The following is an 18848-nucleotide window of genomic DNA, read 5'->3' as shown; positions in this document are numbered from 1 at the left end:
GAGAGCGGGAGCGGGCAAAGGACTTGCCCGTTGCCGTAGCCGCCGGAACCGGAACTCCGGGGCTTGACTTTCTTAAAGATTATTGAAGATTATTGTTTTAAGCTTTTTAGAGTACACTTCCAAAGTATAGGGGGAGATTCCCAAGGGACAGAATTGGGTGGGGGTGAGAGAGGGCACGAGTGCCAAAGACCTTCTTGAGTTCTTCACAGGAAGGGAGAAAGGAAGGAAGGAAGGAAGAAGGGAGGGAGGGAGAAAATAAAGGGAGGGAAGGGAGAAAGAAAGAGGGAGGAAGAGAAGGGAGAAAGAGGGAAGAGAAAGTGAATAAGATATGGATGGATGGAGAGAGGGAGGGAGAGAAAAAAGAGAGGAAGGACAGACCATAAACCTGGCACTAGACATAGCTTCAGAGGATGCTTTGAAACAGCAGAGCAATCCAGGGCTGGAAGGGACCTCAGAGGTCATCTAGTACAACCCTCTGCTCCAGCAGGAGACCTTATATCATGTTGGTTATTTTGGTGCCTCTAACACAGAGGAGAAATTCCCAGAAATCCCCAAGCATTGCCAACCTCTCCCCACAGTAGAAAAAAACCTTAAGAGCAAAAACCTCATGCTGTATTAAAAAGAATAGAAAAGGGGGCTGCTGTGTATTGTTTAATGGACTGCTAAACTGCAAAATGGACGGCTAAATTGGCCAATCCCACCGAGTCACATGACCACCAAGCCACTCCCACATGGTCACATGACTGCCAAGCCATGCCCACAAAATAAGCCACACCCACAGAACTGGTAGTAACAATTTTTGAAACCCACCACGGATGTATGTATGTGTAGATCAGGTCTCATACTTTCTAATTTTTAAGTTCTATGTGAAGGTATTTTAAAATCTTCTCTTTTCCAGTCTTTAAGTTTTCTTTATTATTTCTAAAGGGCCTCCATTGGATGAAAGATATTCAGGATTCCCATCTTTCAGTGGCATTGCTCGCCTCACATGGTTGGTGGATCTTTTTGGAGATCTCGCTGTCACTTCTGCCACAAGAGAACAGCAAGAAAAAAACTGCTTCAGAATGACAGTACATTTTCAGACTCCAAACAAAAGGTTGGTTTTCTTAAGCATTAGAAATGTTCATTAATCAAAATAATTTTATTCTTGCTAATAGCGATACATCATTAAAGAAACAATGTTAATTAATTAATTCATTTATACATACATTCATTTGATTTTATTAGCAGCCAAACTAAACAGCCAGTGTCTTTCAAATAGACTCGGAAATTAAGGCCCGATCATTTTGCTACTAGTCATTAGTAAATAATTTTGCTTTTGGAATAAAATTGATCCTTCATTATGGAAACTATTATTGTAAGATTTTTTCCCCCGCTAGTCAGATTTTTAATTCTTGATGTTTTCCATGGCAGCATATGATCTGTTTTCTAAATTTTCGGCTTTTGTTCTACTTGATTTATTCTATGCTCTTCCATTTCTGCTTCAGGACATTTAGTCCTTGACTTAATATTAGTTCTTAATACTATGATTATTGACTGCTAACCAATATAAGCAGGACATAATTTAAATATGTTGCCTAACATTCTACCATAGTTTCACTGACTTAATTATAAAATGTTCATGGCAAGGACCAAACTACCACTTCTGTAGTCAGTTTAACTGAACCCGAGGAGCAAAATCTGCAGCTGAGTTCCTGAAAGTATACTTTTAAAGTCAAGCATTATTGATCTGCAAAAAGAAAAAATAAGAATAGAAAATAAGAATAAGAATAAAGAAAAAAACAAATGTATTAAGAAATTATTTCTCCCTTTATCACAAGTATAAATAATTTTAGTGACTTATCACCTTCTCTTAAATAAAACAAATGATTACTTCTTTCCATATCCTGTCTTTTTTCTATAAACAAATCCTTAAAGCCTTGTTATTAAGTTCTGATCAACAAAGTTCTATCAAGAGTAATCAGAGATAACAACACACCTATTTTAGTCTTGATCAAATAAATAATGCTACATTGCTTGCTTTTACTTTTAACACTTAATCTTTAGTTCCTTCAAATAGCTTTCAACATATACAAAATTAAAACATTTTGCTCTATTCTGTACTACTGTGTTTCTCCGAAAATATGCTAGGGCTTATTCTTTATCACCAAAAATTAAATACGAAAGAAAGAAAGAAAGAAGAAAGAAAGAAAGAAAGAAAGAAAGAAAGAAAGAAAGAAAGAAAGAAAGAAAGAAAGAAAGAAAGAAAGAAGAAAGGAGACTAACAAACACCCAGCATTTACAAAAAAGAAAAAAAACTTATATACAACCCTCAAATACATCTCTAACATTAAACATAAAAAAAATCCATCCTACCTGAATGCTGAAAGATGCGTAAAAAAACAAATAGGTTGTCTTATTAATTATAAAATCTTATTTCAAATCTATCTGGATCCTTAGTTCAGTCTTCCAGTGAGATGGGTGGCAAGTAAATTTAATAAGTAATTAATAGTCCATTTGTAACTTTTCAGACTCAAAGTTTTAATCACTCCTTCACTGTTTGTTTCAAAAACAATTATATTTAAATCCTTACACTTATATTTAAAACTTCTTTCACTAAAGATTCAAGAAAACTGACCCATATTTTCAAATGTGTTAATCAAATGTTTCCTAATAGCTGAAAAGTACTTAACCAATTTTTGAAAGGATTAGAAAAAGAAGTATGGAAATTGAATGTCCTTTCGAAGACCTAGACCAGTGATGGTGAACCTTTTTTTGGCTCGCATGCCAAAAGAGGGGGGGGAGTGGAGGGGGGTCATGCGCAGGTGTGCCACACCCAGCGCACATGTGTGCATGACCAGTACTCCCCTCCATTTTTTGCATGCTTTTTTCACCCTCCCCAGGCTCCAGAGGCTTTATAGGAGCCTGGGGAGGGAGAAAACAGCCTCCCCCCCCCCGGAGGCCCTCTGGAGGCTTCAGGAGCTTACCTGAAGCCTCTGGAGTGGAAAAAAAACGGCCCTAAGGGCAAACCGGAAATTCAGGAATGGACTCCCGGTTTGCTTGTAGGGCCAGTTTTAGCTCTCTGGAGCTTTCAGGGGCCTTCCAGATGCTTCCCTGAACGCTCTGGAGGGCAAAAAATGACCCTACAAGCAAACTGGGAGTCACTTTAGGCCTTCAGGGACCTTCAGGAGGCTGAAACTTTTGGTTTGCCCATAGGGCCGTTTTTTTGTGCTCCGGAGGATTCAGGGAAGCTTCTGAAGCCTCCAGAGGGCCTCCGGGGGGGGAGGGGGAGAGGCTGTTTTCTCCCTCGCCAGGCTCCTATAAAGCCTCTGGAGCCTGGGGAGAGCAAAAAATGGCCTCAAAAAAAGGCACGTGCTGGCCAGTTGACAGGGCAATGCCTCGTGTGCCCTGACAAATGCCTCTGCGTGGCACAGGTTGGCCATCCCGGGCCTAGACTATGATTTGAGCTAGATGGCTATTCACTCAACACCCAGTGGTATAAATCCGCTGAAAACTGTTATGTTTCAGTCTCCTCACAAGGTGCAACAGTCTGGAGAACATGTTGAAGTTCTCTCCTTGTCCAGAGAGGAGTTACGAATGAGTTGGTCTACTGTTCATTCCATCATAGTCTTCAGTTCACCATTTGTCTCCTGGAAGTCACACTAAGAATGACATTTTGAAGAGGTGGTGAAACCCTGCCTTGGCACAATTACCCCCTACCATAAGGTAGCATTTTATCACAGTTAAATCCAACCACATGCTTATTTTGACTCTGGGAAGGGAAAGAGAATAGATAGTAAGGTGAGACAGAGAAAAGTAATTTTTAAGTCCTCGGAAGAAAAAGTATGAGAAAGAAACTCAAAGCAAATATATCTTCATTGTATTAGGAATATGAGTAGAGCTCTGACAGGTTTCCAAAATTTTATTAATGTCCTAACCATATTATAATACATTCCAAAATTTTTAGAAACTCCCATGTTGTTATTTTGACTGTCATTAAAGGCTGATGGCAATTGTGATCACATTGGATATCTCACAACCCACCTGCTGACTTCCTTCTTTTCCAGTTTCCAGGCAATATTGTCTGGTGATTGAAAAATGCCTGGTTTCAAACAACTCCAAACCTATTGTCCCTGAATTTTGTTTGATAATCTCATCTGCATAAAAGAGACCATTCCTGATGGATTTTTTGCTCTATATTTTTTTGCCTTTAGAATTTACTGATTGGGTTCATACAACATACCAGTAGTAACTCTGAGCCCAGATTAACAGAATATAGTTGCTATATTCACATAGAATGCTATATCTAATCAAAGCAACTATATTATGGCTTAAAGTGATTCCTTGATTCATTCAATTTGATAGAACAATGGTTGAGACCTCATAAGACCCCAAAAATCCTATTTTAGCGTGCTATAGTGAGATATGTAGTGAGACCCATTACAGAGAAAGAATTAGGAGACTGACATAGAATCTTCAATATTCTATACATTTATTCTGAGGTAACTCCCATTGAGCTCATTGAGGATAACCTTTTGGAGTAGGATTTCATCTGAAGTTCAATTTCATAGATATAATTGTATTAATTTATTAAAATAGGAAAAAAATAAAAATAATGAGAAAGTATGGCAGGATAAAGGAAGAGAAAGTGTAGGGTAGAAGGGGGAAGAAAAAATAAGAATTGATTTCTGACTCTTTTTAACACAGTAGAATAAAGTAGTAACATACAACCTAGTACAATAGTAACATATACTAGCCATTTCTGTAACAACAAACCAAATTGTCAAAACTCAAAATTAAAGTTTCATTTTTCATTTCATTTTCCCCCCACATCAAGCACAAAGTCCAGAAGCAACATTCTTTGTAGAGCCTTTAGAGATCTATGCAAACAGCTTCTGAATGTCATACTACTCTCTTAGCCAGATCTATTCTGTTTCTTGGCAGTTTCCTACTGGCGTTATTCCAATGATATAATCCATTTAGTTGCTGAATATTTGGCAACTCTTACTTATGGCTATATAACTATGACAGAAGCTTAGATTTTAACATCTGAGTATGTGATAAACATAAAAGCATTGTTAATATATTCCCTGACCAAATACATGAAAATCCTTCTGGTGAGGACACTGCAAAATTCACAAAAATGGAAAGACTAAAATATCACCATGGAGAATGGCTGATGAGAATCACAGAATTAGCAGAGATGACAAAATTGGCTTGTTTAATTAGAGAAAATACAATAACCTATATTTATTACTGACTGTTAAAAAAATTAAGAGACACTTCTTCCTTTCCTTTCCTCCTGTTTCCATTTTTCTTCAGTTACTTATTATTTTTCTTTCCTTTCCTTATTTTTTCCTCTTTCAAAATTTGTATGGTTTTTATTCTTTTAAAATATTTATTTAATAAAATAATACATATAAGAAAGTCTTTGGAGAAGGCTAAACTTTACAATGTGTTCTAAAGGAGGCATCACATGTAAATTAATATTCCCACAAATATAAGGAATCAGAAGTGGCCCCCAAAATATCCATGAAATGTCATCATAGGGTATTTTGCTATACTTTGTCATAAACCTGCTGTGATGAGATGTCTCTTTTTCAAAATATATGTTATCATTGTGCATTCTTTTCTCTATTTCCTAATAAAATATTCACAAGTTATAGTCTTTCAAACCAGTATACAAAAATAGATTGTAATCCCAACATTGCTTGATTCCAATATACAAAAATATAGGAATGTGACTGTTTTGTTGTATTTTTCAAGCTGCACTGTGTCATTTCTTTTTATCTGCTTTCTTGTCCCTGGGTTCCAACTACTAAAATTCACCAATCACTGTGACATGATTTTATGATTTTGATTTTAGCTTGAACAACAATGGCCATTGCATGATTCCCACTGACATAATGTACCAATCTGGTAATAATCAATAATTCATAGATTATTCAGTATACATTACTTGACAAATGTATTATGCAGTATACTCCTACCCATTCAAAGCTATAATATCTGACTCTTTTTTGTCCCCTGCTATTGTCAAAATGTTAGTTGATGCAAGAAAAGTCTATTTCTATTGAAAGTGCATGCAAGCAAAGCACACAACTAAACATAAACCAATGAACCATAGCAATTCTATATATTCAAACCAGTGATGGGTTACGACTGGTACGTCCTGGTACAAGTGTACAGGTGGCTGCCAGGAGCACTGGGTACCAGTACGGTGCTGAGGACCCATCCGCCCGCCCACCTTCCTTATCTATATTTGAGCTCTTCGGGGCTTCCGCGCACAGAGTGTACGGCACGATGCTCTGCCGAACAGCTGGAGCATCGCGGAGGTGTCATGGAGCATCGCAGACAGTAAGTAAGCATGTGCATGCTGTGCTCGTTCATGTGGTGGACGCCGAGCCCCGTTGCACCAGGATCCGGAACCCACCACTGATTCAAACAGTACAAATGACAAAACAAGCAATTTCTAGACGGCAATTATTTACATAACGTTCAAAAGCTTAATGTTCTCAATTTTTCCATCTTTGTGACATCTTTTAAACAATTCTTTGGAAAGTTTTATTTCTTCCTTTAAAAAAAATGTCCTTCTGCTTTAACAAAGGCCCCTGACTTGGATTGAAGAAAGGGCTCCAGGGATGAAACGAGAGAAGAAGATCAACTTCTGTTTTAAAAGTGGGTGCTTGGAATGCCTCCCTGTGGCTCCACGTTCACCAGTTGGTCTTTTCATGCAAGACCTGATTATCTTTGCCAAAAAACTTTTGGGACAGATCCCCAAAGAGGAACTGACAGCTGAGAAAAGGCGGATTCTGCTGTGTCTCAGTCTTGCTGAGGAGATTCAAATGCACTGCGAACAGCCATCAAAATTCTACTCTTGAAAGTATGTGAAACTACAGGAATCACCATTTTAAATTGTTTTTTGCACTCCCTTTTTAAAATGTTCTTCTAATGTGCCAGCTTCTCTATTCTATTAAGCAATATTTTTCTAACAAAGCCATATTGATCTGGCAACACAAGGGGGTATATAGATACATTCTTGCTTTACTGCAAAGCAACTTTCTAATCAAAAATTAGTAAACAAACTGCCTGCATGTCTTTTAGAAGTGCAATAGCAAGAGTGTCATTTATTCACAATATTTATTGTTGAGGAGAAAAAAATATTTCTCAGCAACAAAATATTTCTGTGAAAACACTTTAAATTCTATATTTAAGCCTTCACGTATATTACTTAAATGTTTACACAGACATTAATTAGTGTGCTGTTAAGTTTATTTTTGGCCTCTGTTCAGTCTAAGTTGCTTTTTAACCGCAATTGTACAAAACATTGAAAATAATGCCCTTTCTTATGTTCATCTCTAATGTTTAGCCCAAGACTACAACTTAGCTTTTCAAGATAGAAAACTGTACTGAAAGGATAGTGAATGAAGGAAAAATTCTGGATGTTAAGGTGGTTTTTGTTGTTGTTTTTGATTTGGCAACTATATATCACAATGACCTGGTTTAAACATAATGTTGTGTAAATTATGAATTAGTCAATAAATGTTATTTGAAAAATTGGTCTTAGTATAATACATGACCAACCCATTGAGCTTTATCTTGAGAATCCAAAAATCTTCTATATTTTTATCTGTTAACAAGAACATCTAAAAGTGGTAATTGCTTATCTATTTCTTCCTCCATTCTTCCTCTGACATACAGTTCACAATGGAGGAAGAAACAGCTAGGCCCATCGCAAGGCCAACAACATTCCAAGCATTCTGAATTTCAATAGCAACCATCCACTGTCACACAAAAAAGAGTTGCATCAGAACACTATACGGCAGGGTGGGAACCTACTGTAGTACCCAGCAAGCGAAACAGCTGGAAAGTAGATACGTACATGAACAATTCAAGTAGAATAGGTACCCACAATCATTTGTCACAAGATGTCTGTGCAACACAGTGAGGAGAGGAAGGAAGAAACAAGGTACAATACTAATGACATGACACACTCTGCCATACATCAAAAACATTTTGGAAGCATAGAATGCAAATTCCGAGATTTGCAAGTGGGCATAGAACACCACCCAGAGCAAAGATGGTATTCAGCAGGTTCTGACCAGTTCTGAAGAACCAATAGCGGAAATTTTGAGTAATTCGGAGAACTGGTAAATACCACCTTTAACTGGCCCTGCCCCATCTATTCTCTGCCTCCCTAGTCCCAGCTGATTGGGAGGGAATGGGGATTTTGCAGTAACCTTTCCCTGGAGTGGGGAGGGAATGGAGATTTTACAGCATCCTTCCCCTGCCACGCCCACCAAGCAACTCCACCAAGCCACAGTCACAGAACCGGTAGTAAAAAAAATTGAGTTCCACCACTGGCCCAGAGGCTATCATACAAGGACAAATTAGGCATTATAAAAATTGCTTGGAGGTGGGAGATACTTCCAATGTAATCTACAGAATCCCCTGCATGAATTGCCCCTGTAACTATGTAGTACAGACACAAGCAAGTAGTCAGACAAGGAGATTCAAACTCATTGGTAGCCTCACACTGCACACACATTCAATTTTGAAACTACTAAGATTGTTAGATGAGCAGGCACAAAAACAGCTAGGGAAGTGATTGAAGCCTGGGATACAGGCTCCTCGTTAGTCAACAGGAGCGCTGATTTGCCACCTGCCTATCAAGTACTTAGAAGGTGACGGCTGGGCAGCACAAGCAAGCGACAACTAATGACTTAAAAGCCAGCCATCAACACACCCCAATCAACATCTAAAATAGGCACTAGAAATACCACACACAGAACAGCACACACTCTGCTAGTGAGAAGTTCCCTGAAGATAGGCTCCAGCACGAGTCCGAAAGCTTGGAAGGCAAAACTTGTGGTTCTGGTGACCGATCCAGATTGGATCCTGCTATACTAATTTATCTTACTCTTTTACCTCCACTCTCTCTTACCTATTATATTTCATTCTATGTTATCTCACAGTAACTATTTTATCTCATTTCACTATCTTATATCATTTTATGGTATTTTATTATACCATAATTAATGAATAAAGTATATCATATCCTATATTCTGAAGTTCACCAAGCTTCAAAATTAATACCAATTTCTGGCTTTTGGTAATTAATACTTGAGAATAAATAAGTACAGTAGAACCTCTGGTCACAAATGCTTCTGACCACGACCAAATCGGGTTCCCCCCCAAAAAAATATTCACATTTTTTTTTCTTTTTGCAGCTGATTTTCCTTTCCATGCCATTTTTTGGGGGGGAGGGTAAGTGGCAAATTTCCAAAATTAGGTTCGCGTCACGACCAAAGTTATGGAATAAATTATGGTCGTGACCAGAGGTTCTAATGATATAGCTTTTGATTTGAAAACCCAAATACAATTAATTGATAATTGCATTTTCTCTAAAGATTTTCCCAGAATTGAAAAACTCCATAGAAATTTACTGAACAAATTTATGTTTTGCAAATATTTGTTACATACACTGGAATTTTTAGAATGTAAATTAATATTAGAATTACCTTTCCCCCCAAAATAATTTCTCTTTTCTTTCTGGATTACCTTCTAGGTAAAGCTTGTATTTTGAGGGAGGTAATTAAGAAAAAAGTTTTTATAAACTTATCCTAAACACTTCCCAAAGCCTAGCAAGAGCCAGAAGAGGTTTCCAAGTCTCACAATTTCATCTGATCAGAGCAGAGGCCCAGCCGACAAGCATGGCTTCCCCAGTCAATCATGGAGACTTGTTTGGAAGCCTCTTCAACATAGGTGCTAGGCCCTGATGTAGCTGAACTCTTTTTTGGTTTTTCAAAGCTTTTTGCTATTTTATCTACTACCTCTATGGTCTTCCACATAATTACCTCATGCTTGCTTAATAACCTGCATGGTGGTATAATCATTAACCAAGGCTGTCAGCACTAATGTTCTGTACCCTTCCTTCCCACACCTGAAGCACTCTGTGGATCTTGGTTTGGCTGCTGGCCTGCCTCTGGTAGCTCTTGGAGCCTCTTTCATGGCAGAGGGGAAAGGCTTGCTCCAGCTGTGGCTCCCATGGTGCCGGGCTCTGGCCAAGTCGATTTCCATTTTGGCTGCCAACACATACCAGTGTTAAAAGTCTTGGGGGACTCCTCAGCTCTGATAAACATCATCATTAAGCCCATCTTTGTAGCACTCCATCAAGGCTTCTGGGGACCAGCCATGCATGTGGCAGGTCAACTTGCGAAACTCCTGGGTGTATTCTGCTACTGACCTCTACCCCATATTTCATCCTGGTCCTAGGCTTGCATTCAGTTAGGGGGTCCTTGAACTACACATGGAGCATCATAAACTGGTCGTAAGCTTTCAGCTGGGTGGCATCATCATTTTGAAGGGTGACCATCCATTCTGCTGTGGTTCCTTCCAGGGCCATGGTAACACAACTTACTTTGGCTGCTTCTGAAGCAAATTCCTCCCCATACTCCTGCATGTGAACTATGGCTCCAGTTCTTCCCACCTGAAAAGGATTCTGATGATTCTGAGTCTGAAACTGATTTCCCTCACTCTTGAGGTAGATGACAACTCATTTTGTTAAGAGTGTATAAAAACCACCCATACAGGAGCTAAAATCACTAAAACTCTGGTTTATCATTCAGATTACACCTGTCAGGGAATAAAATTCACCTGCACACATGACCAGATACGATATGCAACCTGCTCCAAAGGTAGCCAGCTGACGTGTCACACTCCACAGGAAGCAAGGTTCACTACTAAGGGATGGGTGTATGCATTTGTGGGGGGAAATAATCATTATACCCAACAGTTGCCTTATAACCACACTACACTTGGGAAAAGCTCAGGAATGACTGTTAAGTTTGATGCTTGTAACCCTTAATTTGCTGGCTAAAACATAGTCAAATGAGGACTGCTATTTACCAAAATAGATTGTCTCCAGATTCCCTTCTAGCCAAAGGAGGAGGATTCAGTGGAAACTTTAATCTAACCAATTGCTGTATCCAGATAGATGATAACGGAAAAGCAATTGAAGAAATCACAGACTGTACAAGGAATCTTGCCCATGTTCCTGTTCAAACCTGGGATGGAATCTTAGATACCTCTGGATGGTTTGAAGGAATGTTTGGAGATTGGAAGAGAATTTTGTTCCTCATAGGTCTGGCCTTTGGAGGATTGATGATAGTACCTTGTTTGATACCTGTATTAAGATCAGTTGTTACTAGCACAATTTCTGGAATAACAGTTGTGAGTTCGGGACGACAGGACAAGCCTGCCAAGATTCTTACTTTGACACCAGCACCAAAGCAATATTCACTATTGTTCCAGCAATAGGAAATATCCTATTGCCTTAAAAGGGGGGGAATGAAAGGATTAAAGCATTTACAGTGTATCCAACTCAATTTTTGATTCCCTTCAAAGCTGAGCTGCATAGTGCATTACCTGCAAAGATAAAGCCTCCAGGCTAATTGCCAAATAGCCTTGTTTGTAACTTAAAATGTGTAGTCTCAATAAGCTAATGTGAGATAGTACTCCCCTAACAAAGCTCTGGGCTATATGCCAGAAAATGTATTTTTTTTCCTTTTCTGAGATCCATTGTTTTCAGAGCACTGAGAAAAGCATGAGGTTTGCATGAACCATGGAGATGAAATAATGTTTCTATAGCAATGACTATCTATGCAAGAAATATGTGTAGATTATAAAAAGATAAAAAGTGTTCGTTAGCGCCCATGCCTGCTTTTCTCTCTGCCTTGCTGTTTAAGGTGGGAGATTAAAGGTCACAGGCAAACTGGTAGCAGCGGCGGCAAGAGGCTCTGCCCACCTGCACAGATGTTTCTGCACATGCGCAGAAGCGTTGCACGAGCAAACTGGTAGTAAAATAAATTGAACCCCACCACTGTAGAGCAGGGTGTCAAACTCAATTTCTTTGAGGGTCGCATCAGGGTTGTGTTTGACCTTGGGGCCAGAGTGGGCCTGGCCAGGGTAGGCATGGCAGCTCAATGTGATTCATGTCAGTGCACCTATGGTGGCCCAAGTGCTCTGCCAGTGAAAACAGGCTCCCAAGCTCTGTTTTCGGCTGCGAAGTCCTCCTGCAATCCTTTGCCAGTGAAAAGAGAGCTCAGGAGGGCTGTGAGCCGGTCCTTTGCTGTTTCCAGTGGCTCCTCTGGCCAGATCTAAGCACCCCGCAGACCAGATCTATCCCTCAGACCTTGAGTTTGATACCCCTGCCCTAGGGATTCCAGTGTCAGGCCTGCAGCCATGTTCCTTTTGGATCTTTGGCCTGTCACACTTCTATTCTACTGTGTTGTTTCTATAGTGAGGAATTGGGAGTGGGGGATAGTACGGAGTGGAATGTTATGTAGCCAAAATAAAATTCCTTTCTAGGTTGCCAAGGTCATCCTTTGTCTTGGTGCCTCTGCACCTGACTGGAACTGGATGGGTGGAACTGCCAGTATGGCAGTGGAAGATTGGACCATGTGATGGCCTTGTGGGTGTGGGGGCAAGATCATGAACTTTAACTTGGGTGGGGAAAACTGAGAAACTTTAGATTCAGGTTTTCCCAGATGTACCAGCATGGCTCTCTTAATAAATTGGAACTTTGAGCAGTATGACTGGTCTTGGACTTTGATTTAATTTTGGATGCTATCTGGAACGCTAACATCCAGACAATGATTTTCTAGTTATTCTAAGTTTCTAGCATAAGTACATTTAAGTATTGGTGGACCTAGAAAGTGAATTTATTCAGCTCCTAGGAATCTGCTGTTCATTAGCGTGCTGATGGGGACAGTAGAAAGTAAAGCATTCAGGGCTACAAAATGTCCTTTGATGAGTCATGCTAAATCACTTTTCTTTGTTTTTCTGTCTTGATGGTCCATGGAGCACAATCTCAATCAGCATTGGGAATGCTGCAAATGATACCAATTATACTCTAATTATCTGCCTTCTAAATTGTATTGTTTTCACTTTCATGACTCACAGTTAAAGAGTTTATTATTGTATAACTATGGGAGGTATTTATTCAATTTCTGATTGAAATGGAGGGTTTTGTGGTAGTTTCAAGGGCAGCTCTACACTTCTTTAACTTGAAAAAGATTAACTATGAAAATAATAATGAGGAATGGAGGAATTATGTACTGTAAATGCTGAGCTAAAGAAAAATGCATAATCTTTTTTCTTCCTTCAATATTTGGCCAGAGTTGCTCAGTCCACTCTGCTTTCCCCTGAAAAAAAGCACTATTTTGAAGTAGAGAGTGATTTAATTTCCTATTAGCAGATCAATGCTGAATATCCATGCTGCTCAAATTATATTTTCCAGATTCAGAATTTGTCATGTGCATTGAAATTAATAGGGAAATTATTCATATTTAATGTAAGCCATTATCAATTTTAGTGTGTAGGTTTTATCCTGAGAATGATTGCAGAATGTCAAGAACCTCCAAACTGGCCTTCTGACTTTTTTGGATCTACAGAACCTACTAATTATATATAATATGCCTGTACCATATCCTCTCTGACTGCAGGTGGAAAGTTAATCTTTTTAAAATGCACCCTTGTTAAAACAAAACTTTTAACATAGTACTTTCCCATTGACTTCTTGTTGATGATTATACTTCTTATATTTTGCTGATATTTGACTACTATTCAATATTTAATATTACTGATCGTTGATATATCCAGTTTCTCTATCCAAAGGAACTCAGACAGGGAAGTTCCATGTATCATCTGCTGCCTGTGCAAACTAGTTTAGGAAATCCAGAGGATGATATAATGTTTAGAAGATAGTTATAAACATTAAAGCAAGAGCAAAATTAGTGACCATATGGCTATCAGTTTTGGCAGCATTTCCATGAAGTGTAGATGCAAACAAGCCTTTAAGGAGTCTGCACAATCAATAGCTCCTTTTCACAGTTGCAGATAGTGGATGCACTTACCTTATTGTTGCTGAGATCAAAAGTTCAACAGGGTTGTATCTGGTTAGCACTTGAATGGAAAATTCAATGATGCCGATTATACTTGTGTTTGTGTGTGTTTACCTCAGAGTCAATCTCAACTGCTGGTAATTGCTGGAACAAATTCATGCACTTTTCTTGGTAAATTTTTTTTTGAACTGTTTGTCTTTGATGGCTTACCTAGGACTGAGAGACAGTGACTGTCCCAAAGTGACTTAGCTGGGTTTCATGTCAGGCATGACTAAAATTTAAAATAATATTCTGGCTTCTAGTCTTGTGCCTTTAACTATTACACAAAGTTGGCTTTTGCAGATTAAAACTCATAAAATATTGGTAATTTACTTTATAGTGACCTCAAGTAAACTCAGGGTTATAAGAAAGTCATTAGGTATCAAATGTAACATGAGGAACATTACAGTTTTTGTATTTACTCACAAAAATAATATGGTACTCTTATAAAGTGGATGTCTCTGTATGCAGCTTCTCATTTTTAGTTGGCTCATTCCCCTCTATATGTGACTTTGGTGATTTAAAAAAAAGCTTATTTTGCATGTGAAATAGGATTCTTATTTCTGCTTGATTTCATTAGCTGCTTGTATTTTCAGGAATCAAGCAAGAACAAATGGGATTATTTATTTATTTTCTTAACCATATTTATACAATTCCCAAGATGTTCCAATAATATTAAATATTAATAATAATATTAAAATATAGAAATAAATTATCAATTAAGCTTAAATTTAGCAAGATAATATAAATAGCAATAACATGTCAGCCAATGAAAACAATAACGATCATCTATCAAAACATTATTAAATAATCTGATCTTCAAATACCAGCACGGAAGGGGCAAGGCATCACTCCTAAATTAGGATATTCCAAAACATGGATGCTATTATGGTCTTTGAGACCTAAACAACACTTTTAATTGGACTTGGAAATCTAGCAGTATTCAACAAAGCAACTGGAGATATGGTACGTTTTATATTATAGCAGCAGTGACCAACATTAACTAGCTTCTAGGCTGCTACATGTTATCTTATTGCAGTCTCTTGGCCAATTTCAATGCATATACTGAATTTTTGGAGGAGTGGAGGTGCCTTCAAGTTAGCACTGATTCCTGATAACTGCGTCTATAAGTCTGTGCAGTTTTCTTGGCATGATTTCAGAAGTGGCTTACCATTGTCTGCCTCCTAGGACTGAGAGTAAGTAATTGGTCCAAAATAATCCATCTGATTTTGTGCTTAAGAAAGAACTAATACTGACAGTCTCCTGGTTTCTAGCTGGATGCCTTAACAAGTACACCAAATTGGCTCTTCATAGAGTATGCGGCAGAAATTCTACTGTGTGGTTATGAGGATGGGAGTTAATATTTGCCAAACTTTAGAATCCAGCTGGGGCTACAATTGACAGAATATCCTAGGGGAGGGAGAGGTTCCTGGTTTGACTGCTACTTAACCAAAAGTTCAGAGTCCAGGGGATCTCCAAATTCAGAACATGCTCCTTCAAGGAGAGACCAACCCAGGGGTGGGTTCCTGCCAGTTCTAACCTCCACAAATTTACAGTGCCTTTTAGGACCAGTTCCAGCTCCCTCCCACCGCTCGTCCGCACATCATCAATATGAAGAGCAAGAGGAGGAATTCTGGGAGTTGAAATCCACAAGTCTTAAATCTGTCAAGTTTGAACACCCCTTGGGAGTGTGTTTCTAAAGGGTTAGGGGTGCAAGGGTCTTGTAACTTGACAGCTTTAAGACTTGCGTGCTTCAAATGCCAGAGTTTCTGAGCCAACATTTTGGTTGCTAAGCAAGAGCGTTGTTAAGTGAGTTTCAACACATTTTACAAGTTGGCCACGCCCACCCAGTCACATGGCCAGCAAGCCATTCCCACCCAGTCACATGGCTGACAAGCCACTCCCACAAAGCAGCCACACCTACAGAAGAGGTTCTAAAAAAATTTGAAACCCACCACTGGACCAACCCCATCAAGAGTCAGCAACAGAGCCAAGATCTTTCTGAGCAGCAGCAACTCCATCTTGCTGGGATTAAGTCTGAACATCTTTCTATCCATTCAGCCCTCCATAGCTTTATAATCCTGGGTTAGGACTTCCATAACATCTTGAATTAGCATGTAAAGTGGATAATTCCCCGCTCCCCATCACTTTGTAAATCATCGCGCAGAAGAAATGGTAGAGATGAATTAATCTACACCATAAGGTCTCCTCCCCACCCGCCCACTGTCGACTCATTTACCCGAATTCTCGTTTTGCTGCTCTTTAGCGTCGTGGGCGGTAAGTAGCGCGCCTCCTTCCCGAGCCCTGGTTGGCTCCCGCTTTTTCTATCGAAGTAGTGGGAGGCAGCCCGGTGGGCGAGAGAAGCGGCTACTGCTTAGCGAAGTCTGCGAGGCGGTCCCGGGGCGTGGACTTTCCATCCCACAAATCCTGCCCTACATTTCATTCCGTTTCCGCCAACTGCGTTGCGGCCTCTCTTTGTGCTGCTTCTAGGCGGACCGCCTGAAAAAGCCCTCCCGCCCTTCCTGGTCACGGGGGATTTCTCCCGGAGCAGGATCGACGTCCGGAGTCATCAATTACTGGAGACATGCCGTGATTGGTAGCTTAAATAAGAGGCGTTTTCCAGTGATTGTGGAAATCCGGAGCTCTAATCAGGTTCTTTTCGTCTCTCCTGGAAAGTGAACGGTCCTGTCCATTTCAAAGCCAAGCAAAGGGGCGAGGATCCTTTTGTCTCTTTGATTTTTGCTCCTCCTTTCACTTGGGATCTTTTGCAACCACCACGCCTCACCCCTATTCCGCTCTTGAGCCATCTCTTACTTTTTGCACCCTTTAAAGACGGAATCCTGGAAGGAATGCCGCTCCTACTGACAGCTTCCAAGTACATCTGAGTAAACCAGGCAGAAAGAGGAACCCCCGTCTAAGAGAAAAAAGGGGTGAAATGAGCCCTTTTCAGCAGGGAATATTAGTGTTGCTCTTCTTATTCTTGGAGGTAAGTTGAAAGGGCCAAAAATGACTTCTGTAAATGCAGTTCTTCATCATTTGGAAATGTTCTACACAGCAGCGTTATGGTGAAAGTGAGCTCTGAGGTTTGCAGAGATTGGAATCAAGGTAGGCAGCCAAGTTGAGGGGAGACACCAAAACATTTCTCAAAACTATACCCAGGATTTGGAAGAGAAGGGTTCTTTGTGCCAACATTGCTTTCTCTTTTGTAAGAGGGGATGCTTGGTAAAGTCTGAAATTACTCAGCTAACATATGTTTTGCCATCTCAGACCAGATTTTATATGTATGTTATTTTCCAATTAATAATTCTTTTTCTCTCTGAAAAGTAGCTCTGGGATATTTAATGAAGCATAGAAAAGGCTACCTAATGTTTTGAGGCAAATTTTCTCCACTAAATTCCCGTACAGGAAATAATAAGGCTTTGTTAAGATTCCAATTTTCCTTGCCTGATTGATTTGCTGTTTTTTCCAAGTTGCCTGCAATGCACATCTTGGACTTAAACGATGATTTTTTAACTCTATGGCCTGTCTGTAACTAAATAAAATTTCAATGTGAAATTATCTCCTCCCCTCCTCCATTAATTTTCTTTTCTTATTATACACTTTGGTTTATAAAGAGAGTACGGGGGTGTGGAAGAGGCATATCACATAAGCTTTTTGAGTCTCTAATCACTGATGTGCTCTAATGTGCTGATTATGAAAGAATCTCCCTCTATTTAAAGTATTTTTTTTATGGGGAAGGTCACAATCACATTATGATGTTTTAAACTTCCTAAAGAGGCTGAGTCCTAAATGGTCTAAAGGCTTCTAGCTGTGTGTATATAATCCATATGTTTGAGGAGCCTGCTGTTAGAAATGCACATTTGACAGGGAGGTGTCTTTGCCCCATAGGAATAGCTGTGAGGGTGTGACTATTGTTTATTATGGATTAGGTGAATTCAACTGTTCTCATGCCCACCCTCTTGTAAGTTGCAACATATGCTCAGGGTTGCTGTACTCATTTTGGTATGTACTTACTTAATTCTATTACACATTTCTCCCAAAAGCGGAATTATATAAGTTAAACTCAGCAGGTCTTTGGAGATTTTTATGTGCTGAAATTCTCTATTTGCAATTTCAGAAAAGTAAGGACAGGTGATAATTATGCAAAAAAGCTTGTGCTCAGGGCCATATTTAGATTTCACCAAGCTAAGATAAAAAGCTAAATTTTGAATTAACCTGACATGCCCTAAGGCTAGATGGAACTGAACAACCAGGACTATTCATAGGTCAGGTCAGGTCATGGGGAGCAAATGAAATGCGTGATTTGAACCTAGAGACTGCTATGACATTGTTCTTTCCAGAAATTAGTAGAAGAATATACAATAGCCACAGTTTATAATGTAAAACTGGAGGATCTCTTCAGTAAAAGTATGTTATTTTCTGTTAAAACAACAAATATTTAATAATAGGTAAATTTATGCAATTAATTATATTATTCATGCCATATATTATATGCCAGCATTTTCTGATTGGCAGCCAATTCCTGTGACCACATTCTTTCCTATACCCACCCAAACATGCCAAAAGATCAATTTAATTTTCCTTCAAAGATATATGTGAAGTATGTGCTTCTTGGGTTCCAGCTTTCCTTGGAAAATGTCAGGAATGAAGAATCAGAACCAGAACCAGAAAATGTCAGGAATGAAGAATCAGAACCAGTTAAGAAGATTTATTGCCCAGGCCTATACACAAGAATCTAGTCAACTCATGGTCAGCACTAGATTCACACTAAATAAGAGTCAACAGAATTCAAGGGTGACTGGACTTGGAGGAACATTTGTGGACATGCAGAATTGTCTCTTGATTCAAACCCAGGTTCTGCCTCTTCATCTCCTACAGAGAGCATTTACAGAAATAGCCCCAATATCCTCTTGAGTATTTCATTGC

At 39.2% G+C, this 18848-nt stretch overlaps 2 protein-coding genes across 3 annotated transcripts in view; both read left to right on the top strand.

Annotated features, from left to right (window-relative positions):
• The window catches only part of BLVRA (biliverdin reductase A), a 46354-nt gene extending 38818 nt beyond the window's left edge, over positions 1–7536 (top strand). For both annotated transcript variants that reach the window (XM_081971054.1, XM_081971055.1), the window contains exons 7-8: positions 928–1096; positions 6587–7536. In XM_081971054.1, the coding sequence (XP_081827180.1) occupies positions 928–1096; positions 6587–6860 (443 nt within the window). In that variant the 3' untranslated portion in view covers positions 6861–7536. The remainder of the gene's footprint in view (positions 1–927; positions 1097–6586) is intronic.
• Positions 7537–16498: 8962 nt separating this feature from the next.
• VOPP1 (VOPP1 WW domain binding protein) overlaps positions 16499–18848 on the top strand; it is a 49626-nt gene continuing 47276 nt past the window's right edge. Inside the window, exon 1 of the mRNA XM_081971062.1 lies at positions 16499–16908. Coding sequence (XP_081827188.1) covers positions 16858–16908 — 51 coding nt within the window. The 5' untranslated portion in view covers positions 16499–16857. The remainder of the gene's footprint in view (positions 16909–18848) is intronic.

Source organism: Natrix helvetica, assembly GCF_964273705.1.
Source record: "Natrix helvetica genome assembly, chromosome: Z".
Taxonomy (NCBI): Eukaryota; Metazoa; Chordata; class Lepidosauria; order Squamata; family Natricidae; genus Natrix; species Natrix helvetica.
This window is presented reverse-complemented; position numbering and strand designations above follow the sequence as displayed.